Here is an 18,575-nt window from a genome sequence, read left to right on the forward strand (position 1 = left end):
AAATCACGAGGGCACCATTTTTTTCATTCAAAATGACTTAACAATTTAACAGCTACGATTACAACTCTGGAAATATTAAAAATAATATACCTTTGCCTTAACCGTACAACATTTTTCTCAAAATAAACAGTCCCTTTAGTACCCGTGGTTGTTTTGAGTCATTGTTCTATTAAAGTGGATGTGCTGCACAGCAAACAGCAGGACCGCTTTATGGCACTTGGATTTACAGGATTGTTGCTTTGATGTGAAAAAGTTTTACCATCTTCTTGCATTGCGCTTAAAGTATAAAATGTAGCGCATCATTGCATAATTTTTCCCTTCTCATGATCATTTCATGGTTTCAGTTTTCATTAAAGTAGTCTTACCTGGCTCCACTGACATCTACTCCCACCATCAGCTGCCCGTTCAGTGAAAGCAGTTCGTCTCTCAGTTTGATCCCCCTACAGCGGGCTGCTGGACTCCTCTTCCTCACCTCTGTCACCCAGATGCAGCCCACATCCATGATGGGGCCCTGGTCTCTCCTCCTCCTTGGGCCTCCCTTCTTTCTCCCGTCAGGGTCCCCAAAAATAGGGATGTTCCCAAAGCTGAGGCCAAACTCTGCGCTGTCTCCCGCATTTTTACTGAGGAAAACAGCATGAACCTCGACATCTAAACCCTCCCTGCCGGAGGATGGGCTGGCTGATGGAGCTGGGTCACCCTCAATAAAATTGAGCTTAATGTACTCCACCAACTTCTGGATGGCAGCCAGACACAGCGACATGTCCTCCACATTAACACTGTTGACACTGTTGCTACTGCACACACTACTCCCTTCCTCATTCTGGTAGGAGTCTTGATCCACATGCTAGAGGAAATAGAAGAAGAGTGACCAATCTGTGAGTAAAGCTGAAGCATTCAATGAATATCCTTCAACAACTAACCTTTCATTTCCTATTCAGTACAGGTTGTTTCTTTTAACATTATTAAACCTTAAGTTATTTTCCCTTTATATAAAAATCACTAATTTATATTAGAACCCAGCTAATTCTTCGTTGTACAGATCAGCTGATATAAGCTACATGCAGATAAATCGGCAAGTGTTCACAACACTGCAGCACCACAGAGCAAAGCATCGGCTGACAGGAGTCTACGGAGCATTTAGAAACAACAAAGAGTAGCTCCTGGTAGCTCTCACACTTAGTGTTCATGGTGAGTTGGTCATTTGTCACGTCAATTTCATGATTTAAATAATAATAAATATAGCCCCCATCACTTCTCCTCTCGTGAAAACATTTATGACCTGACTTGCTAACACTACCGTTTTTCACTGCCCTTGTAAATAAACGTAAGCTGAACAAGTATCTAACACGGCTTCCAGCCAAAGTTATTTAGCTCCTCTTTCGAATGCGTAACGTTAGTGCAAAAACTCGAAGTTGCAGGTCCTCTGACAGTCATGTAGTATTACATGCATTCAACAGCTGCGTTTCCTCTGTGTCACTGTATCATAGACAACATGTTTTAGAGCCAGGTGCTGGTTAGGAAATGGTTTCTTGTAGCTTTGGTTAGGGTTGTGTGATATGACAATATATATCATTTGACGATAGCAAAACGTCAATCATTTAAAATTATGCTCTATCGTTTATTTCATTGCGTCGCAAATTCAACACTTTACGAGAGGACGGTGCTTTGCACTGTGGTGAAATTAGTTTTTTGTTGGATATTCACCAGACATCTGTTGCCTATTCAACGTAAATCTATTGTGAAGAATATAAACAACTATGTGTTATGCTTAACCATTCTATAGAATTGCATCCTTCAATACTATAGAATGAATAATAGGCTAAATAAAAACTGAAAAAAAAAATACACAAATATATTTACTGACCAAACATAAAAATGGTGATAAATTAATTTAGAAATGTTTGTAGATTAGGTTATTTATGTATGGTTTCATTGTTTGGATGGTATTACTGAAATCACTGACAAATATTTTTGCAAAAATCTGTGTTCACACCACCCTATTACAGTTACTACCACTGCTCTGCCATTGTTGCTGCAGCGGTCTGTGTGACAGTGGGAGCAGAGGGCTCTGTGAGCGGGCGGCTGGCCGGCCCTCTGGGAGCTCCTCCCGCGGGTTGCCGCAGGCTTACCCGCTGCCACTTGCGGTACTATGCAGTGGGAAAGGGACTAAACAGTTACACAGTGCTGCACGAGTAGTGTAATTCTGACAAGAAAACATAAAAGGAGGTAGTCCTAACATGCCTAGTAGGTCTAATACTTTCCCATACTACACACAAGGCCTGCTACTTCTGGTCCACTGATGTTCATGATGTTCATGGAAAATCCTTTGCAAAAGTCTTTCCAATCGAATCATATCAAAGCATTTGTTTTAGCTTAGTTCATAAGTTATGGACATGTTTATTTAAAGGAGATCTATTGTGCTTTTCCTTATTTTATGACTTACCTACAATGTTACAATGTTGGATGTTCATGTTTAACATGGTAAAAGCTTCAAATAATAAGGGGGGGCTTAAAGAGACAGGAGCATCTACAGCTTGTTTCAGACAGAGGCTGAAATGAAGGCCTTCATGAAGAGTCAGTAGAACTTTAAATCATGCAACGCTGCCAATTCAGCAGTTACAGAACTACAATATAGGACTGGAAAAGCAGTTTAATAGGTCTCATTTGATAAGTTAATAAAATACAGTTCACATCCTATTGTGGTCTATCATTTTTGTCATTGTTGGCCTATGTTTATTATTGTCCATTGGTATCAATCTTAATACTTTCCTGAAAACATGTTTTAAGTTATGATATACCGCCCCTGGCACACAATCGGTATAGGTAATAGGTGTGTGGCCCCCACTGCGGCAGGCGTTCCTTATTTTTCTGTATTGAAGGTGGGAAGCCTAGATGTATCGCTGTCTGGAGCTTCTGTGCTCATGTTTACTTTGCAGCAGCAAGTAGCGACAGCTTGCTAACCCACAACCTAGCTAACGTTAGTTACATTACTTGCTGGGTTGTTGTTCATTCTATGTTATGGTAACGTTATTTGTCCTGGTGTTAGATTTCGCCAGAATAGCTTATCTTACCTTTATGATGATTATTATTATGATCATAATATTTCATTGAATTTACAAAAAATGTTCTATATCGGGATACATATCGTTATTGGGATATGAAATTACCTATATAGGGATATAAATTTTTAGTCATATCGCACAGCCCTAGTGCTGGTAAAGGGATAAACTAGATGTGAATATGATACATAGTAGAAAGTAGTCATTGTGGCAGATTATATGTAAGGTAGTAACTATTGCAGGACTCTATATATATATATATATATGCAGGCGATGAAGTACCTTATAGTCAGAACTGTCCTGATTCAGATTGTGGTCCTGCTGTGGTCTTGTGTTCTGAGCCCCATGCCAGTCCTCCAGCAGTGGAAGGATGCTGAGGGAGTTGTCCTGAGTGATGGGCATCCTGGCATCCTGGACCTACTGGGGGTCCCTCACCAACAGGTACTCTGATGATTCCAACAGTTAGTTGGGCTGGGGTAATACTGGCAGGAAATGTGTGCAGCATCAGGCCATTACCCTAATGACAGCACAATAACAGATCACATTGTAGGAGTTGATAAAAAGATACAGAAATAAAAGAGAGATGCTCTCAATTGTTATTTTTGTTGCCTTGCCAGTCCCTCCTCTTTTTTAGTTAATAATTGAGCTTGACAGCTGCAATGTGAAAAAAAAATCTAAACCATTTAAGTTATACCAGGGGACTTGTATTTTGTACTTTTGCAATAGCCAACAGATATCAGGTGTGTGGACTAGGGACCCTTGCTGCTTTTTATCTCTTTTGAAATATTTAAGTTCATTTTCTGCATATAAATTTAACCTACATAAAAGTGAACCTGGGAGCCACAGTTTACTAATACATCATTTAAGGTTGAGGTTGAAATAATTCATATACTTTCGGGTTCCACTCACAATTTTTAAATAACTTTTTAACTGAATTTTAACAAGCTATTGGTTAGAGACTTAACTATATAGTCCATTTTTATGAGCAATTGTCTAAACATTTGGGCACGGCCATGCAGAGACCTTTGGAAGGGCAGGTGCTCAAAGTATTAAAGGGGCACATGGAACAAGGATTTAAATAGTGCTGTTATCAAAATATCGATACAGAAATATATTGTTATGTATTCCTTGATTATATGCATATACAGATGCTTCTGTATCGATACATCAACAAATGCTGTGACACAGTTTTGAAAAAGAAAACAGGGAAAACCCAGATCTAGCTTTTAAAACACAGTGGGCTGACATAACTTGACATACAGACAATATTGTGATGATTTTCTATATTGCATTGTAAATCTGAGATATATTTAGATTTTGATTGACTATATATCTAATCATAAATCTAAAAAGATGTCAGGAACATTATTTATTTTATATTGACACTGACATTATTACATGTATTTCCAGTTATTTAGTTCATATAAAAGGTTTGTTATTAAATCTATTCAAATACTGTTCTGATTTAAATGGTTGTTTTAAAAAGGGCTGATAAGTAGGCTATAATTCGCACACTACGTTTTTTATTAAGTTACTGTAATAATCCTAGTTCAAGTGAAAGGTTTTTAGTCAAATTACATAAGAAATACAATACCTCGCGACGCCCGTGAAACTTTTCTCCCTTAAACAGCAAGAACGAAGTCAACAGAACACCTTTGTTTATCTGAGTGCAGAAGCAACGTTAGCTGTCGGCACAGTGTTAGTCGGTGGCTAACGTTACTTCTACAGGCGACACACAGAAATATACAACTACTGTGCTCCTCTCTGTGTTTTTCTTGTAAAATACATCCAACAACCCACAACAAGCACATTGCGGCAAACCCCTCTTACCGGCGGAACCTGTAGTCAGAGCTGCTGAATCACTAACTGTGTGAACGGGAGGGCTCGTCACGGATCAGGTGAAAGGTCATAATGTGGGTCATTTTATTTTCTGTGAAATTATTATTAATTCATTTTACTAATAGTTTGATTCGGCAGGCCTTCACAAAAACTCTACAAATTAAAAAAATAATTAATTAATTAAATTTGTCATTGACAAAAGGGCACATTGGGCATCAAAGGGCAAAAGTGCTCAAGCACCAATTGCACCCCCCTCTGCATGCATTTGGGCTCAAGTCAGGAAGAAGTAGGGTTATTTAGTCTTTGGCAGGGGTTTCTTTGGTTACTTTACGACAGTCTGGTCCTAGTTGGATAAAACATAACCCAGCGGATTTGCCATGTGTAGTTGTGGCTTGACAGCGCAAAGTCACTCCATTGAGAGACTGCAGTCTTTCTTGACACCAAGATTGCAGGGATTGCAACTGGACTGGCATCACCACATGCTCTACTCTCTCGCCACCGTGGAGCACAGTGAGTCCCAAAGATAACAAACAGGAAGCAGGCGAGGAAATAACCTGACTGCACCACAGAACAATACCTGTGTACTGTGCATTTTTAGCTTTTAGATCTGGTCTGTTTTGTAGTAACATGTTTGGGTGAAACTACCCACATGGCAAAATCATAGTATATAGTATATGTTAATAATGACACACAGGCAGAAGCAGGATTTTTTGTTACATAAAAAAAATTCTGTGCTGCTCACTACAATTCACTAGCCTTTAATGAGAAACAGATAAATACACAACACACACCTGTTTTAAAACACACTTAAGGCATTCTTAGGCAGAGCAAGGAAAGGAGTTTTTGAAAACCCTGTTTAGTTGTGTATATTGTTCAAAACAATGACCAGTTTCACCCCACAGGGTTATGAAATAGCAAAAAATATCATTATATTAAAGTCATGAAAAGAAAAAAGAAATGCTGACCATATAAATCATATCATTCAGGATGATGCTATAAGATCAATAAGTTCAGTAAAGAAAGTTGTTTTAATCCAAGAAGAATTTATAATGTAATTTTATAATGTAATATAATTTCCTTATTCAACCACAGATATACTAATGCATCAGATCTGAAAATCTGATTTGACAAATTTCACACCAGCCTATTCGAACCGTACCACCTGGGCAAACGCTAAGAGTTCATATGAAACTAACTTAACTGGTTATGCATCATTCAAAACTCATGGTTGGATAAAAAAACTACTGAAATACTTGATTTTGTAGAATGAATCACGTAATCCCAATTATGTTTAACCATTCTGAATGTCAGTTCCAGGATCCAAGGATGCAACTTTTACAGTGTTAAAAGCAACAACTTGGATGCTCATGGCAAAAATGTCTCTACGGTAGAATGTCCCTGAACACCTCTTGTTCAATTCAATTCAATTTTATTTATATAGCGCCAAATCACAACAACTGTTATCTCACAGCGCTTTTCATAAAAGAGCAGGTCTAGACCGTACTCTGTGATGATATTTACAGAAGCCCAACAGTTCCCACCAAGAGCAAGCACTAGGCGACAGAGGCAAGGAAAAACTTCCTTTTAAGAGGCAGAAACCTCGAGCAGAACCATGGCTCAGGGTGGGCGGCCATCTGCCTCGACCGGTTGGGGTGAGAGAGAGAGAGAGAGAGAGAGAGAGAGGTAAGGAGCGAGAGAGGGGAGGGAGGCAGCCTACACACAGAGGTACAGACAGTGAAGGTAATGTTGCTATAAACTAAATGAATGTTGTGTACTTATTTATAGAAGTGCAAGACATCCTAAAATACACCAAACCTGCATGAACTATTAAAATCTATTTATAAACTTTTAACTATTAACTTCTATAACTTCTAAAGTTATGCTTTGTAAATGGCTGATGAATGTTAAGTTTGTTGGTCTGAAACATGCTAAGCCAGCAGAGGTCTTCAGGGGCCCCTTACACAGTGAATGTGAAGTAAGGAATCTGGGTAGACCCTTCATCTACACTCTTAACTACAGACAGCGAGTTGAGTAAAGCCACATCTCGGCAGATATAGACTAAAACGCAGGCTACCATGAGACCACACTTTAATGACTATACAGAGCTTTGACTTCAAATAAACTGTTGGGCATTGTGGTACCATCTGTCTCTACAACTCCTTTCCTCTCCAACTGAAGGCAAACAGGGTCTGCCCTGTTCTGGCCTAAGCTGAACTATGGTCTAGATTAGCAGGGGTACATTTACAAGGCTCTCAGGAAGAAACTTTCAAAATGTGATATCAGGGGGTAAAGAAGACAGATACAGTCCCATCATGGATGATTAATGGGAGGAAGTCCAAGAGATCTCTAAGAGCTTTTCTGGGTTTAGCTAAATATGCCAGCAGGCGGGAACTAGGCAAGCATTATGACACGTGTTACCATGTGATAGTAGTACAAACTAGCTATTTTCAGGCAGTTCAGGAACAGCGTTTTCTGTTGATGGTAACTCCCTTTGGGCTGGACTTTGGGCTTTTTCACTTTGCAAACCTATTACATGCACAAAAAAAAATATTATTATATTCTATATATGTATATAACACAATAAAGGAAAAGGAAAAAGCCAAAAAGCATAAAATTACCTCTTTAAATGATTTTATTTTGGTGCTATTTTACTTTATTTGACAGCTGAAATTAAACAGATGATAATAAAGGGGAAATGAGGGGCTGAATGAGCTGAGGAAATCTTGTGGTACACACGTACATGAAGCTTTTATTAAGAACAAAGAACGAGCTAGAACAGCTAAGTGTCTGCCCCTGTGTTTTCACTCCAGCAATAATAAATCTGCTGTTTGTGCTGTTTGTTACAGCTGCATTGGGGTAGCAATCCTGATGTGGGTGTGTTCAGAAGATTCAGCTGAGTATTCAACTTTGCGCATCACCACAGACAACTGGCAAACTATTCTCTTTCCCTTTATTTAGAGAACCTCTGGGGAGGGACACAGATTGAGCTGAAAAAAAACCTACAATAACTACAAAAGCCAGGAGCTATGTTAGCATTCAGTCGAAATTACTGTAAAAATTACTGTAAACAAAATAAGTTACTACTCTATAATGATATTATACAAAACGTAGAAGGTATAAATGAAACTAAGATATAAATACCCAAATCAATCTTAAATATCAACCAATATTTATCACCAAGTGAATATTGAAAGATAATAAAATGACTTTTGCATTATACCTAAAAACCTTTTGAACATGATCCTGAAAAGTTCCTTGCACCCCCCAAGCAGCAACATCAATATGTTATGGTACTGCCACCGACCTTAGACCCTTTGACATCTACATCAGTCTTTTTCAGCTGCTTGAACATGTTAATGCTGTCATTTTTCTCTGGAGGACAGTCTTGCTGTGAATAGATGATTCAAGCTTATTTCCTGTAGACAGCACAAAAACCATCTTGGGAGATTGCAAACACTTTACAACATGTATTTTTGTCTCCCATGTGTCCACCACAAACCATGCCAGGCTCCATAGAAATTAAACAGTTCATAGTGAAGTTCATTCAGTAGAGTCCTGGTTAAGACACAAGGGCTGAATTGAAGTGATGAAACCAAGCAATGCTATATGTACAAACATCTCTCCTATACATATGCAAAATACTCAGTAAAAAAGTTGGTGATAACCTGACAGCTTTTTGATTAGTCTTCATGAACATGACTTGCAAAGGACAATAGTCAAATATCTCTTGATACCAGGTCTTGTTGTGCACAAGTTATTTACAATAAAGCCTTAAACAAAGGCTACACGGCCAATCAGTTTGGGTGCACAGAATATTTTGGTCAAGAACACGTTATTTCCTGCACTTGCACTTGAACAGTTCAGTTTGACTGCACACAGCGGGTTGGACCCATCACTGAGAAGCAGAGAGCGTTCTACAGGAAACCCCCTAGCAACTGGTAATATGTCTCCTGTAAATATGTGGAAATACAATACATTTTATAGGGTTCAGCTCCATTGCATCATGTTGTGTATACACAGTATATAAAGTATCCAGTACATTATTGAATAGAAATCAAGCCACTTTTCCTAAGAAAAACCAACTTTTCTGACCTGCCCTGCTTCTACCTCTGAGTCTGCGGTCAATCTCACCTGTTGTTTCTGCCCTAACTGACTCTCCCAGTGCAGCATGTTGGCTGCTGTGGTCATCCTCCTCCTGAAACCTGATTTATTACCTCAGTAAACACTTTCCTAATGAGTTTATGGTCTCAGTCTAGTTTCATGAGCATGATGATCATTTTCAATCCAATGATCCAATAATTTGTGCAGCGTAAAAAAATTTCAAGGCAATTCAGCTTAGGCAGCGGGCAGGCGTTTGCGTGAGGCGAACACATCACTTTCAGGGACACTTGCTATCGAAATTAGACTGTTTATGCTGCTCCCTGATAAAAGAAAAATGTTTCTGCTGATACCTGTTCAGAAAAGAAAACAAGTAAACAGATTTATATATGTTAACCTGTTGCTCAGAAGGTGCCTGTTATGATGTTATGATTGTGGCTCTGGACTCTGATGGTAACTTGTTTTAACAAGCTAGATAAAAGGTAATGTCCTGGCAGTGGCAAATAGCTTTGGTTTTATATTTGATTTGATTACATTAATGTTTAAGTTGAGATTTACAAGAAATATTTTATAGTTACTGTGTAAAGAGAATACTGCTGGTAAAAAGCACATTATTTGTTTAAAGTGTTTGCAAACCCCGTTATTGCATGTTTGTGTATATAGAAGTACATTTAAATTAAAAGTGCACAATACACTACTTTAGAATTCATTATTTAATTTTGCGCATAACTATGCGATTAATTGTGATTAATCACAATTGTGATTAATTGTGATTAATCGCAGACAATCATGTAATTAATCGTGATAATTATACGATTAGTCACGATTATAAATTTGAATCGTTGCCCAGCATCATCATTTAGTAAATCATGGTCACATTTAGAAGAAAATAGGTGTGCTTTAAGGAGTGGCTGGATTTACAAGCCACTACCATGGCAATTGTAAAAAAAGTAAATTTTCAGAATGTTCAGCTTTTGGCTGTACTAAAAGACACTCGATCCGACAGAAAGCGGTTTGCAGGTTTGAAAGCGTGAGGTGCAGAGCAATGCCTTTTTGGTTGAATTTAGAAAAGAGCAGTGCGGTGCTTTTTTTTTAATGTTGCTAGGCAACTGCAGATAAGCAGTCCGCAAAATGCTCACTGCCAATAGAAAACAATTGAAAAAACGCACCTCTCACTGCAAAAAAAACGCATTCTGTCTGATCAGGGCCTAAAGAGACAGCTGTTTTTCTGGAATTTTTTCCGGAAAGTACTTTCCACTGTACACTGTTTTAAGCCTGTTTTATTGCTAGCCAAAATTAGCAATATATATATATATAATAAAATTTGTTAATATCACACTGAATATGGTCACTTCTGGTGACAAAAAAACAAGATGGCGACAGAAAAAATGCCAAACTCAAGGCTTCGAAACGGTAGCCCACAAACCAATGGGTGAATTTGTTCACCGAAAAATGCTCCCTTAGCAAGAAGCAATTGCAGAGTCTAACCATGCACTTGCACAGAACGGCTAAGTAGTATATCTCGATAGGTAGCGCATATCAACAGAACACTGGAGCTCCAACTGCGTAGTGGCAATCACTGAACTGAAACATGGCCGAATGTTGAGCTCTCTAACTGAACTGAGAATGGTCATTCCGGAAGGATAAGCCAGTGAATTTAGTTGGATCGAGATACTGTTTGCAAACTGAAGCCTAGCGAATCAATGCACTGGCACAGCAATACAATGAAATACTTTCCATTGTGATTTTGAATAGTAAAAAAAAAGAATCAGTCTGTGGCAACCATTGTTAATATTGTGGCGGCCACCACAAATAAATCAATGTATGGGAAATACAGCTCCACTCTGCACCTGCAGCTATTCACAGCGCTTAAAAGTCATCAAGCGTTTGCAGTTGCTCCGGAAGGGCTATGCTGTATTTCTTTAACATCTGACAGTGAGTATGTGATACATTGTAATCTTCAGATAGACAGACAGTCAAAGGAGAAAGAGAGACACAAACAGAATAGTTTATCAACTGGACACAGTTCAGTAACAACAGAATTAACAGGACATTTCCAGTAACGACCTAAATCCCTCTAAATAGGGCCCTTCCCCCTCTACACATAATCTCTAGCTCACTGCCAAACAACTGCAGCCTGCAACACGTTCGGCGGCACGGTGGCAGAGTGTATGTATGTGCAATTCACAATAAAAGGGAGTAAGCCACAGCTGAAACAGTGAAGAAGACCAAAGTGATATATGATATGATGTGATGTGATGAGGGCCTGCTAGTAATCTATGTTGTTTTCTTTTTTAAACATCACCATGTTCCTGGATCATGAAGATATCTGTAATTTTACAGCATTTAATGGCACTTTTCTCCTGGCTTTGCTTCATCTTAGCTCTGTCTTTTTACTCTTTATCTCGTTCTCCTATGCATTTTCTCAGCAATGCACACTCACGCACTGACTGAACACTGTGCGGTGTGGGTGCATGCGGCCAGTCACGTGTGACGACAGAGATTGGGGGGCTTATGGTCTACAGGGCTAAGGGACAGTGACTGCCCTGTGACAGATTTATTTATTTATTCTCGTTTGACAAAAGTCTGGACGTCATATTTGGCATGCCAAGGTACTTTTTTAATTTAAAAATCTTTTAGTTCAAAGAGAAATTAAATGGTGCTTAACAAATTCACATAAGATAAAATATACCTTTATTAACCCCCCATTGGGGAAATTCAGGTTGTGGCCGTTTCATTTGTGTAGCTTATCTGTCTCTGCATATTTATGTTTTACGTTGCTGTTGTGCTTCATTAAGATGTGCTGTTTAAATTGTGTGGTGTCACTTACCTCAGCAAACTTGGTTTCCCCCACATGTTGTGGACCACATCTAGTGCAATTCAGTTCATGGTGTTGGTGTTTTTGCTAAATCTTAGTCTTGTAAACTCCCTTAGCCAGGGGCAGACTGGCACAATAATTCACGCCAGGAATCCCAGGCCAACTTGTTCACACAAACCACCAGACCGCTAATGTAGAATCCTATCTATATATATCATGTACCAAACTACGTAGAGATGTTGCCACTATGTTAACTATGTTCATCTGGGAAGAAAGTTATTCACATTACAGAAATTTGGGACTGACCATTAAAGTAGTCTATCTGACATTGAGTTTTCAAGGTATGCTATGGCTATGGGTGCACCTTCACAAACTCCTGAGAAATACAACAATCATAGAACAAATGTACTTAAGGCTAGACACAAAAACAATTAGCCTACACTTAAAAAAAAAGAAGAAAAGATTATCTTTATATTCAAACATCAATCATATCAAAAGTATCAAAATAACTTCACACACACACACACACACACGTTCACTGAACTTGTACATAAGCTACAACAATGAAAGTAAGTAGCCTAGGCCTATAATGCAAAAGTCCAAAAATCACTCCTATAGCCTACAAAAAAAATAATTACAGTGTTCACTTCCTGGTGTCCATAAAGCTAACAGCACAAACATTCAGAAGCGCACAACCATGGTTACTACCCACAGAGCAGTGTTCATTCTGTTCACATAAGGAGCACAGTGACATCCCGCGGATCCAAGTAAGCAAGCAGGCGGAGCGTCGCTTCCTGTCTGAAAAGGCTTTAGACACACAAACCCTAAAACCTGGTGGTTTTAAGTTGAAAGTTCTTACTGACTTATTAACGGTAGCCAGCGTGTATTTGGCAGAGAAACAGAAATACAAACAGTGGATGTATGGAATCTGCTGCTTGTTAGCCTATATTTAAAAAAATATATTAAAAAATAATATCGCTGCCGCAGGAAATCTCCTGGTGCTCCCGATGGCCCCAAAAAAATGTCAAATTTGCAGGTTGCACATGTGCAAGTAGTTGTAAAAAATACTTGCACTGTCTCAAAAGATGCGACCATTTGGTCGCAGACTGGAGCCCTGAGAGAGCATGTGTGTATGCCTGTTCAGGGCTGCCTTAACTTTTCATCCCTCTTAGGGGAAGAACGCAGATACACATTGCTGTAATACAATACTGTAGGTTTGAAAAGCCCAGAATCACACCTCTCCCCCGCTCCAATGCCATCTTCAAACAGTCACCTTCCCCCTCTGACCTCTCACCTGCACTCAAGATCTGTGAAGAGGACGTGAGCCACCTCTTCCAAAAGCAGAAGATCAGGAAGGCTCCTAGACCTGACGGTGTCTCACCATCATGCCTGAAAATCTGTGCGGACCAGGTGGCTCCCATCTTCACTCAGATCTTCAACAAATCACTGGAGCTATGTGAAGTTCCCTCCTGCTTCAAACGCTCCACAGTCATACTGGTCCCAAAAAAAAACTCCATCTCTGGACTAAATGACTACAGGCCCGTCTCCCTGACATCTGTAGTCATGAAGTCCTTTGAAAGACTGGTGTTGGCCTACCTGAAGGGAATTACAGGCCCCCTGCTGGACCCCCTGCAGTTTGCCTACAGGGCTAACAGGTCAGTGGATGATGCTTTCAACTTGGGTTTGCATCACATCCTGCAACATCTCGACTCTCCGGGGACACATGCTAGGATCCTGTTTGTGGACTTCAGCTCGGCGTTCAACACCATCATCCCGGACATCCTCAGCACCAAACTCACCCAGCTCACTGTGCCAGCCTCCATCTGTCAGTGGATCACAGACTTCCTGACTGACAGGAGTCAGCAGGTGAGGCTGGGAAACATCACATCCAGCACCTGGACCATCAGCACTGGCGCCCTCCAGGGGTGTGTGCTGTCCCCACTGCTCTTCTCCCTCTACACCAACGACTGCACCTCAAGAGACCCATCTGTCAAACACCTGAAGTTCGCTGACGACACAACGGTCATATTTCCAGAGTCAGAAAACGGGCAGGAAACATCAATGCAGATCCATCTCACCCCGGACACAACCTGTTCCAGCTCCTCCCCTCTGGTAGGCGCTACAGAGCACTGTACGCCAAAACCAACAGACTCAGGAACAGTTTCTTCCCACAAGTCATCACTCTGATGAACAGCTGATTTCTGACTCAATGTCAGGAACAATTCCTGTGCAATAACCCAGTAACTCTGCCTCTAATCAGCCCCTGTTTACTGGTTTCCACTTATTATTTATTTATTCACCATTCTATTTCAGTGCTGTTCATACTATGTCATATTGTATATACTGTATACCAATACACCTACCTCAGGTCACAAGGTCATAGGTCTTATTTATTTTTTCCAGCATCCTTTGCACTATGCTCCATCACACTGTGTACATGTATGCATGTATGTGTATGTGTACCTGTATATCATATTCACCTTCAACATGTACATAATGAGAATAGTTTACTCTTGCATCCCTTGCACTCTGATCACTGCACTATTTGTCAATATGTCTATATTGTTTTGTTCAAGTGTGTATATTAGTGTTGTCTATTCAGTAGTTTGTGTCTGATTTTATTTTATTATTATTTTATTATTGTGTTATTGTATTGTATAAGTAAGCATATCGTGAGTAAGGTAAAATCCTGAGTCAAATTCCTCGTATGTGTACACATACCTGGCAATAAAACTTCTGACTTCTGATACAAGGAACACTGACATGCTTTACACAGCTGCTAGTCACTATCGACTGCTCATACCCCCCCCCCCCCCCCTGCCTGCACAGACACAGTCATTCTTTGTGAAACTGCATTGTTTAGCACTATACAGCACCTCTTTGTTTCTAAAGGTGAGGCACTCTCAGACGCTGCTTTACTGTTGGGTGAACAAATGTCTCTACATTACAGTCTGGCAACAAGGATTAGTTTTCCACTCTTTGTTCCGTGTTTCAGGCTGACCTACATGTCTCATCCCATCCCCCCCTGCTAGGCGCCATATGGCCAAAGATTATAAAAAGCCCCATTTCAGTACATCCGAAATGTTACATTGTTACAGAAAGGAAACAACACTAATGTGGTCCACTGTAGTCCACAGCTGGTGACTTTTAAAACATGCTTTGAACCGTGCTTTGAAGTAACTTTTACTAGCAGCCAAAACGGCAGCTGTAACACGGTGGATCGATATATTTAACCGTCACAACCCGAGCGAAATGACTCGTTTCATTATCAGAATGTGATCCATTTGGTCGATAACATTTGAAAAGGCTATACCAGCTGCACGTTTACAATTTTACCCCCATTCATGTTAGCGGAGGGCTAAACCGGAAGTTAGCCTGCTCGGCTGGCAAATGTCACGGCAAATTTTTTTTTCCCTTTGATGTCAACTGGAGTGTTATGTTCACTGCTGTGAGCAGAGGTCAGCTGTGCGGAAAAAAACCCTCAACATTCAAATCTCAAAATTGAAAATCTAATGTGTACCCAACGATCGAAAATTCCAACATTCGGGTCCAGCCCTAGCTGATACCCAAGGCAACTATAAAAGAAGGAAGGATTATTATTTCATAGTGATAACGTTCAAATTCTGCATTGGTACTAAACTGTGGTGCCAATTCTATTGAAGTCTACTGAAGCAGGCATGACGTTGACAAGTCCCACTGGACCGAATGAGAGTCTGAGACTGTCAGAAAGTCAAACTAGGACTTGAACATATGCTGCAATGCCTTGCAGTTTGCCTCAATGATCATGTTCTAGTTATCTAGCCTATGTTATTAGCTAACACACACATAAGTCATGACAACAATAAAGGTAGAGAATCTATAACATTTACACTGTTACACTCACTAGCACCACAGCTCTAAAAATAAAGTACATTCTTCAAACTGTCTGTGTAATGTCTCAACAGAGATATGCAAAGGCTAATTTATTTCATTGACAATTAAGCGATAAAGATCCAGAATTATAGCGGCATATAAAATGTGCAGATCAGCACCACTTCCTGACAATAACAGGAAACCGCACCAGGCACAGAATCATAACTATGGACCTGATTCGAAGTGGACCTGTGGAATGCCTACACAACTACAGCATGCATAAATTCATTTAGATCTGCCCCCAAATCCGAATACCCGACCACAGTGATCTAAATGTGGTAGTCATTTATCATGAGTGTTCATTCAGGTTTGTAACATTTGGGCAATTCATTTACCAACTGGGCATTGGTCAACACTACCTATCTTGGCTAAACAAGAACAGTTAATAAGTTACACAAAAAATCTCAGTCATCAGGTTGGTGAGAACAGGTGTAAATCACTACTGACTATGAATGTAGTTCTCACTCTGCTCTTCGCAGACTTTACAATTTTATTTTGTCCTTCAGCTAGGCATTGCTGCAAAAGGTGTCATCGCATTTCCAAACTTGTGTTGAAAACGAACGTGTTTGACAAGCTGTGTGTCATTCTGGGGTGTGTCCTAAGCTAGTGTTTTGTACTAGTAACCTTACTGACAAAATACCAAGGAGCTGGTCCAACTGTACTTGCAAAGCTGAACAGTTATGTCTGAGTCCTATTACAATATAGTTTTTTCTCAGCTAATAGTAGGGTATTTACTATTACTGAGTTCAGTATGGTATGGAGCATGGAATTTGCTGCTGTTGTTAACCAATTTAAGTTTGCCTATTTGACTGCAAGAAAATATGCTGAGCTAGCATCTGTCTAACTTAGAGTACAGGGTGGACTGTGTTGTTCATCATTCATCAGACTCATTTATGGGTCAAAGAGTTAAGTGGTAATTCGTTCATGATTGAAATGTTTGCAGCAGCATATAAAATAACAGGCAACATAGTGTAAATATTTTAAAACTTTAATAATATCTGTCCGAACTTTTGTGCTTCATGAATGTCATTCAGTATAACAAAGATAAAAAGCCATTTTAAAGCATATCACATGATAATAATCATGTGACAGTGTGTGACACCAAAAACAAAAGATCTATGGGCTAAAGTGAGGAAATCTCTGTGAAATATATGATGATTTCCCTTTTTCATCCTCTAGTAACACTGGTAACAAAATGCATGTCCTTCAGTACAATACAGAAAACATACTTTTAATGTTATTATTTTATAAACAGCTATATTAAATATGAAAAGTAAGGAAATTTTTATAGGTTAAGGTCATTACTTTATATAGGTGGCCAAGGAACTGCCTGTTAAATATGTCTATGTATCAAATCAGTCCTTTAGTATCACGCTTTTGTCCTTCAGTGCAACAAAAAAGTTTCATGTTATACCACAATGCCACCCATTATGCTGAATGACAATGGCTTTCTTATCCCACATTTTCACAAGTTTTTTGAAGAAATTTAATCAGTCAATTCAAATTTACTTGTTGTATGAATACTGAAAATTATCATATTAAACTATTTAATGGCATTTAGGATATTTATTTAATTGCACTTCAGTTAGGATATAACTGATGGATGATATTAGTTCATTTTAAACACAGGCAATTAAGGATTAAAATTTATATTAAAATACAATAACTTTGCTTTATGGACTCAGAGAGATGAAAACAAATCTCAAAGGATAGAATAGAAGATACTTTTCATTGATTTTTTTAGACAGAAAAATAGATGTAAAAATAACAACACATTTTCAGTTGTCCCCGTGATGCATCAAATATGTGGTATTCAAAATGAAATAAGGTAATTTCTTTCTGGGTAGCTACAGTATATTTCTGCCATTCTAAACATGGACATATAACCTTGTGATTATGAAAAATGGACATATTTAATATTTTTAAATACACTATTTTATATGAATAGTGTTTTACTGTTTTAATAGAGATTGGCTGGCCTACCTGTCTGTCCTGCCCATGCACTCACTGCACATGTGTTTTGCGGTTATTGCTTTGGAGGTGGTGGGATTTTTTTGGTTGGATACTTTAAAAATCTAGCAGTCTCTTCCTTGTTCTCCAACATCCCTCTCCCTCTCCCCCTCTCTCATTTTCAAGAGACTGAGGAGAATACAGGAAGAAACAAATACGTTTTGAGACACAATTTAAGAATGAATTGGGCAATTCCAAATTTTACACAAATGTTGACTTAGATGACACAATAAGTAAACATTAACCAGCACAGTACGGGCATTTGTCGTTTTGTCATTCTGCCTTTCACTCTGCCCAGCACTATGAAGCAACAATAGAGGGTTGGGAAGGGTTAGCTGTAGCTAGAGATTAGGGGGTGTATGAGAGGAGGACGACCACGACTGTGACAGCCATCAACATGTTGCAGTGGGACAGCCAGCTAGGACATTCATTCATTTACATACTGTAAACACACACACACACACCATTCTGTCACTATTTTCGTGGAGACCCATCATTGACATAATGCATTCCCTAGCCCCTCAACCTAACCCTAACCATCACAACTACATGCCTAACTGTAACTCCTACCCCTAACATTAACCTAATTCTAACTGGAACCCTAAAACCAAGTCTTGAACGTCAATAAGCCCTTTAAGCTTGTGGGGTCCAGCATTTTTTCCCCAAAAAGCTGTCAGACCCCACAAGTGTAGTGGAATCCAGGACACACAAGCAATGGAGCTAAAGCCTATACTGTATTGTTTAGTTAATTGTCACAAGGTACTTGGCAATTAAAATGTTTGCAGCGGAGCACATTATACACACTATAATTTAATCATTCATTTAAGTGTGTAAACCTT

The 18,575-nt window shown here is 39.3% G+C and overlaps 1 protein-coding gene across 1 annotated transcript in view; it reads right to left on the bottom strand.

Moving 5' to 3' along the window:
* LOC119904791 (PDZ domain-containing protein 2-like) overlaps positions 1-18,575 on the bottom strand; it is a gene marked incomplete at its 3' end in the record, with an annotated part of 35,380 nt that overhangs the window by 14,219 nt on the left and 2,586 nt on the right. Inside the window, exons 2-3 of the mRNA XM_038721472.1 lie at positions 3,342-3,576; positions 366-844 (exon numbers count right to left, since the gene is read on the bottom strand). Of these exons, the coding sequence (XP_038577400.1) occupies positions 366-844; positions 3,342-3,461 (599 nt within the window). The remainder of the gene's footprint in view (positions 1-365; positions 845-3,341; positions 3,577-18,575) is intronic.

Source organism: Micropterus salmoides, unplaced genomic scaffold, assembly GCF_014851395.1.
Source record: "Micropterus salmoides isolate LMB-PRFRI ecotype aquatic unplaced genomic scaffold, ASM1485139v1 Ms_hic_scaffold_1535, whole genome shotgun sequence".
NCBI classification, from domain to species: Eukaryota; Metazoa; Chordata; class Actinopteri; order Centrarchiformes; family Centrarchidae; genus Micropterus; species Micropterus salmoides.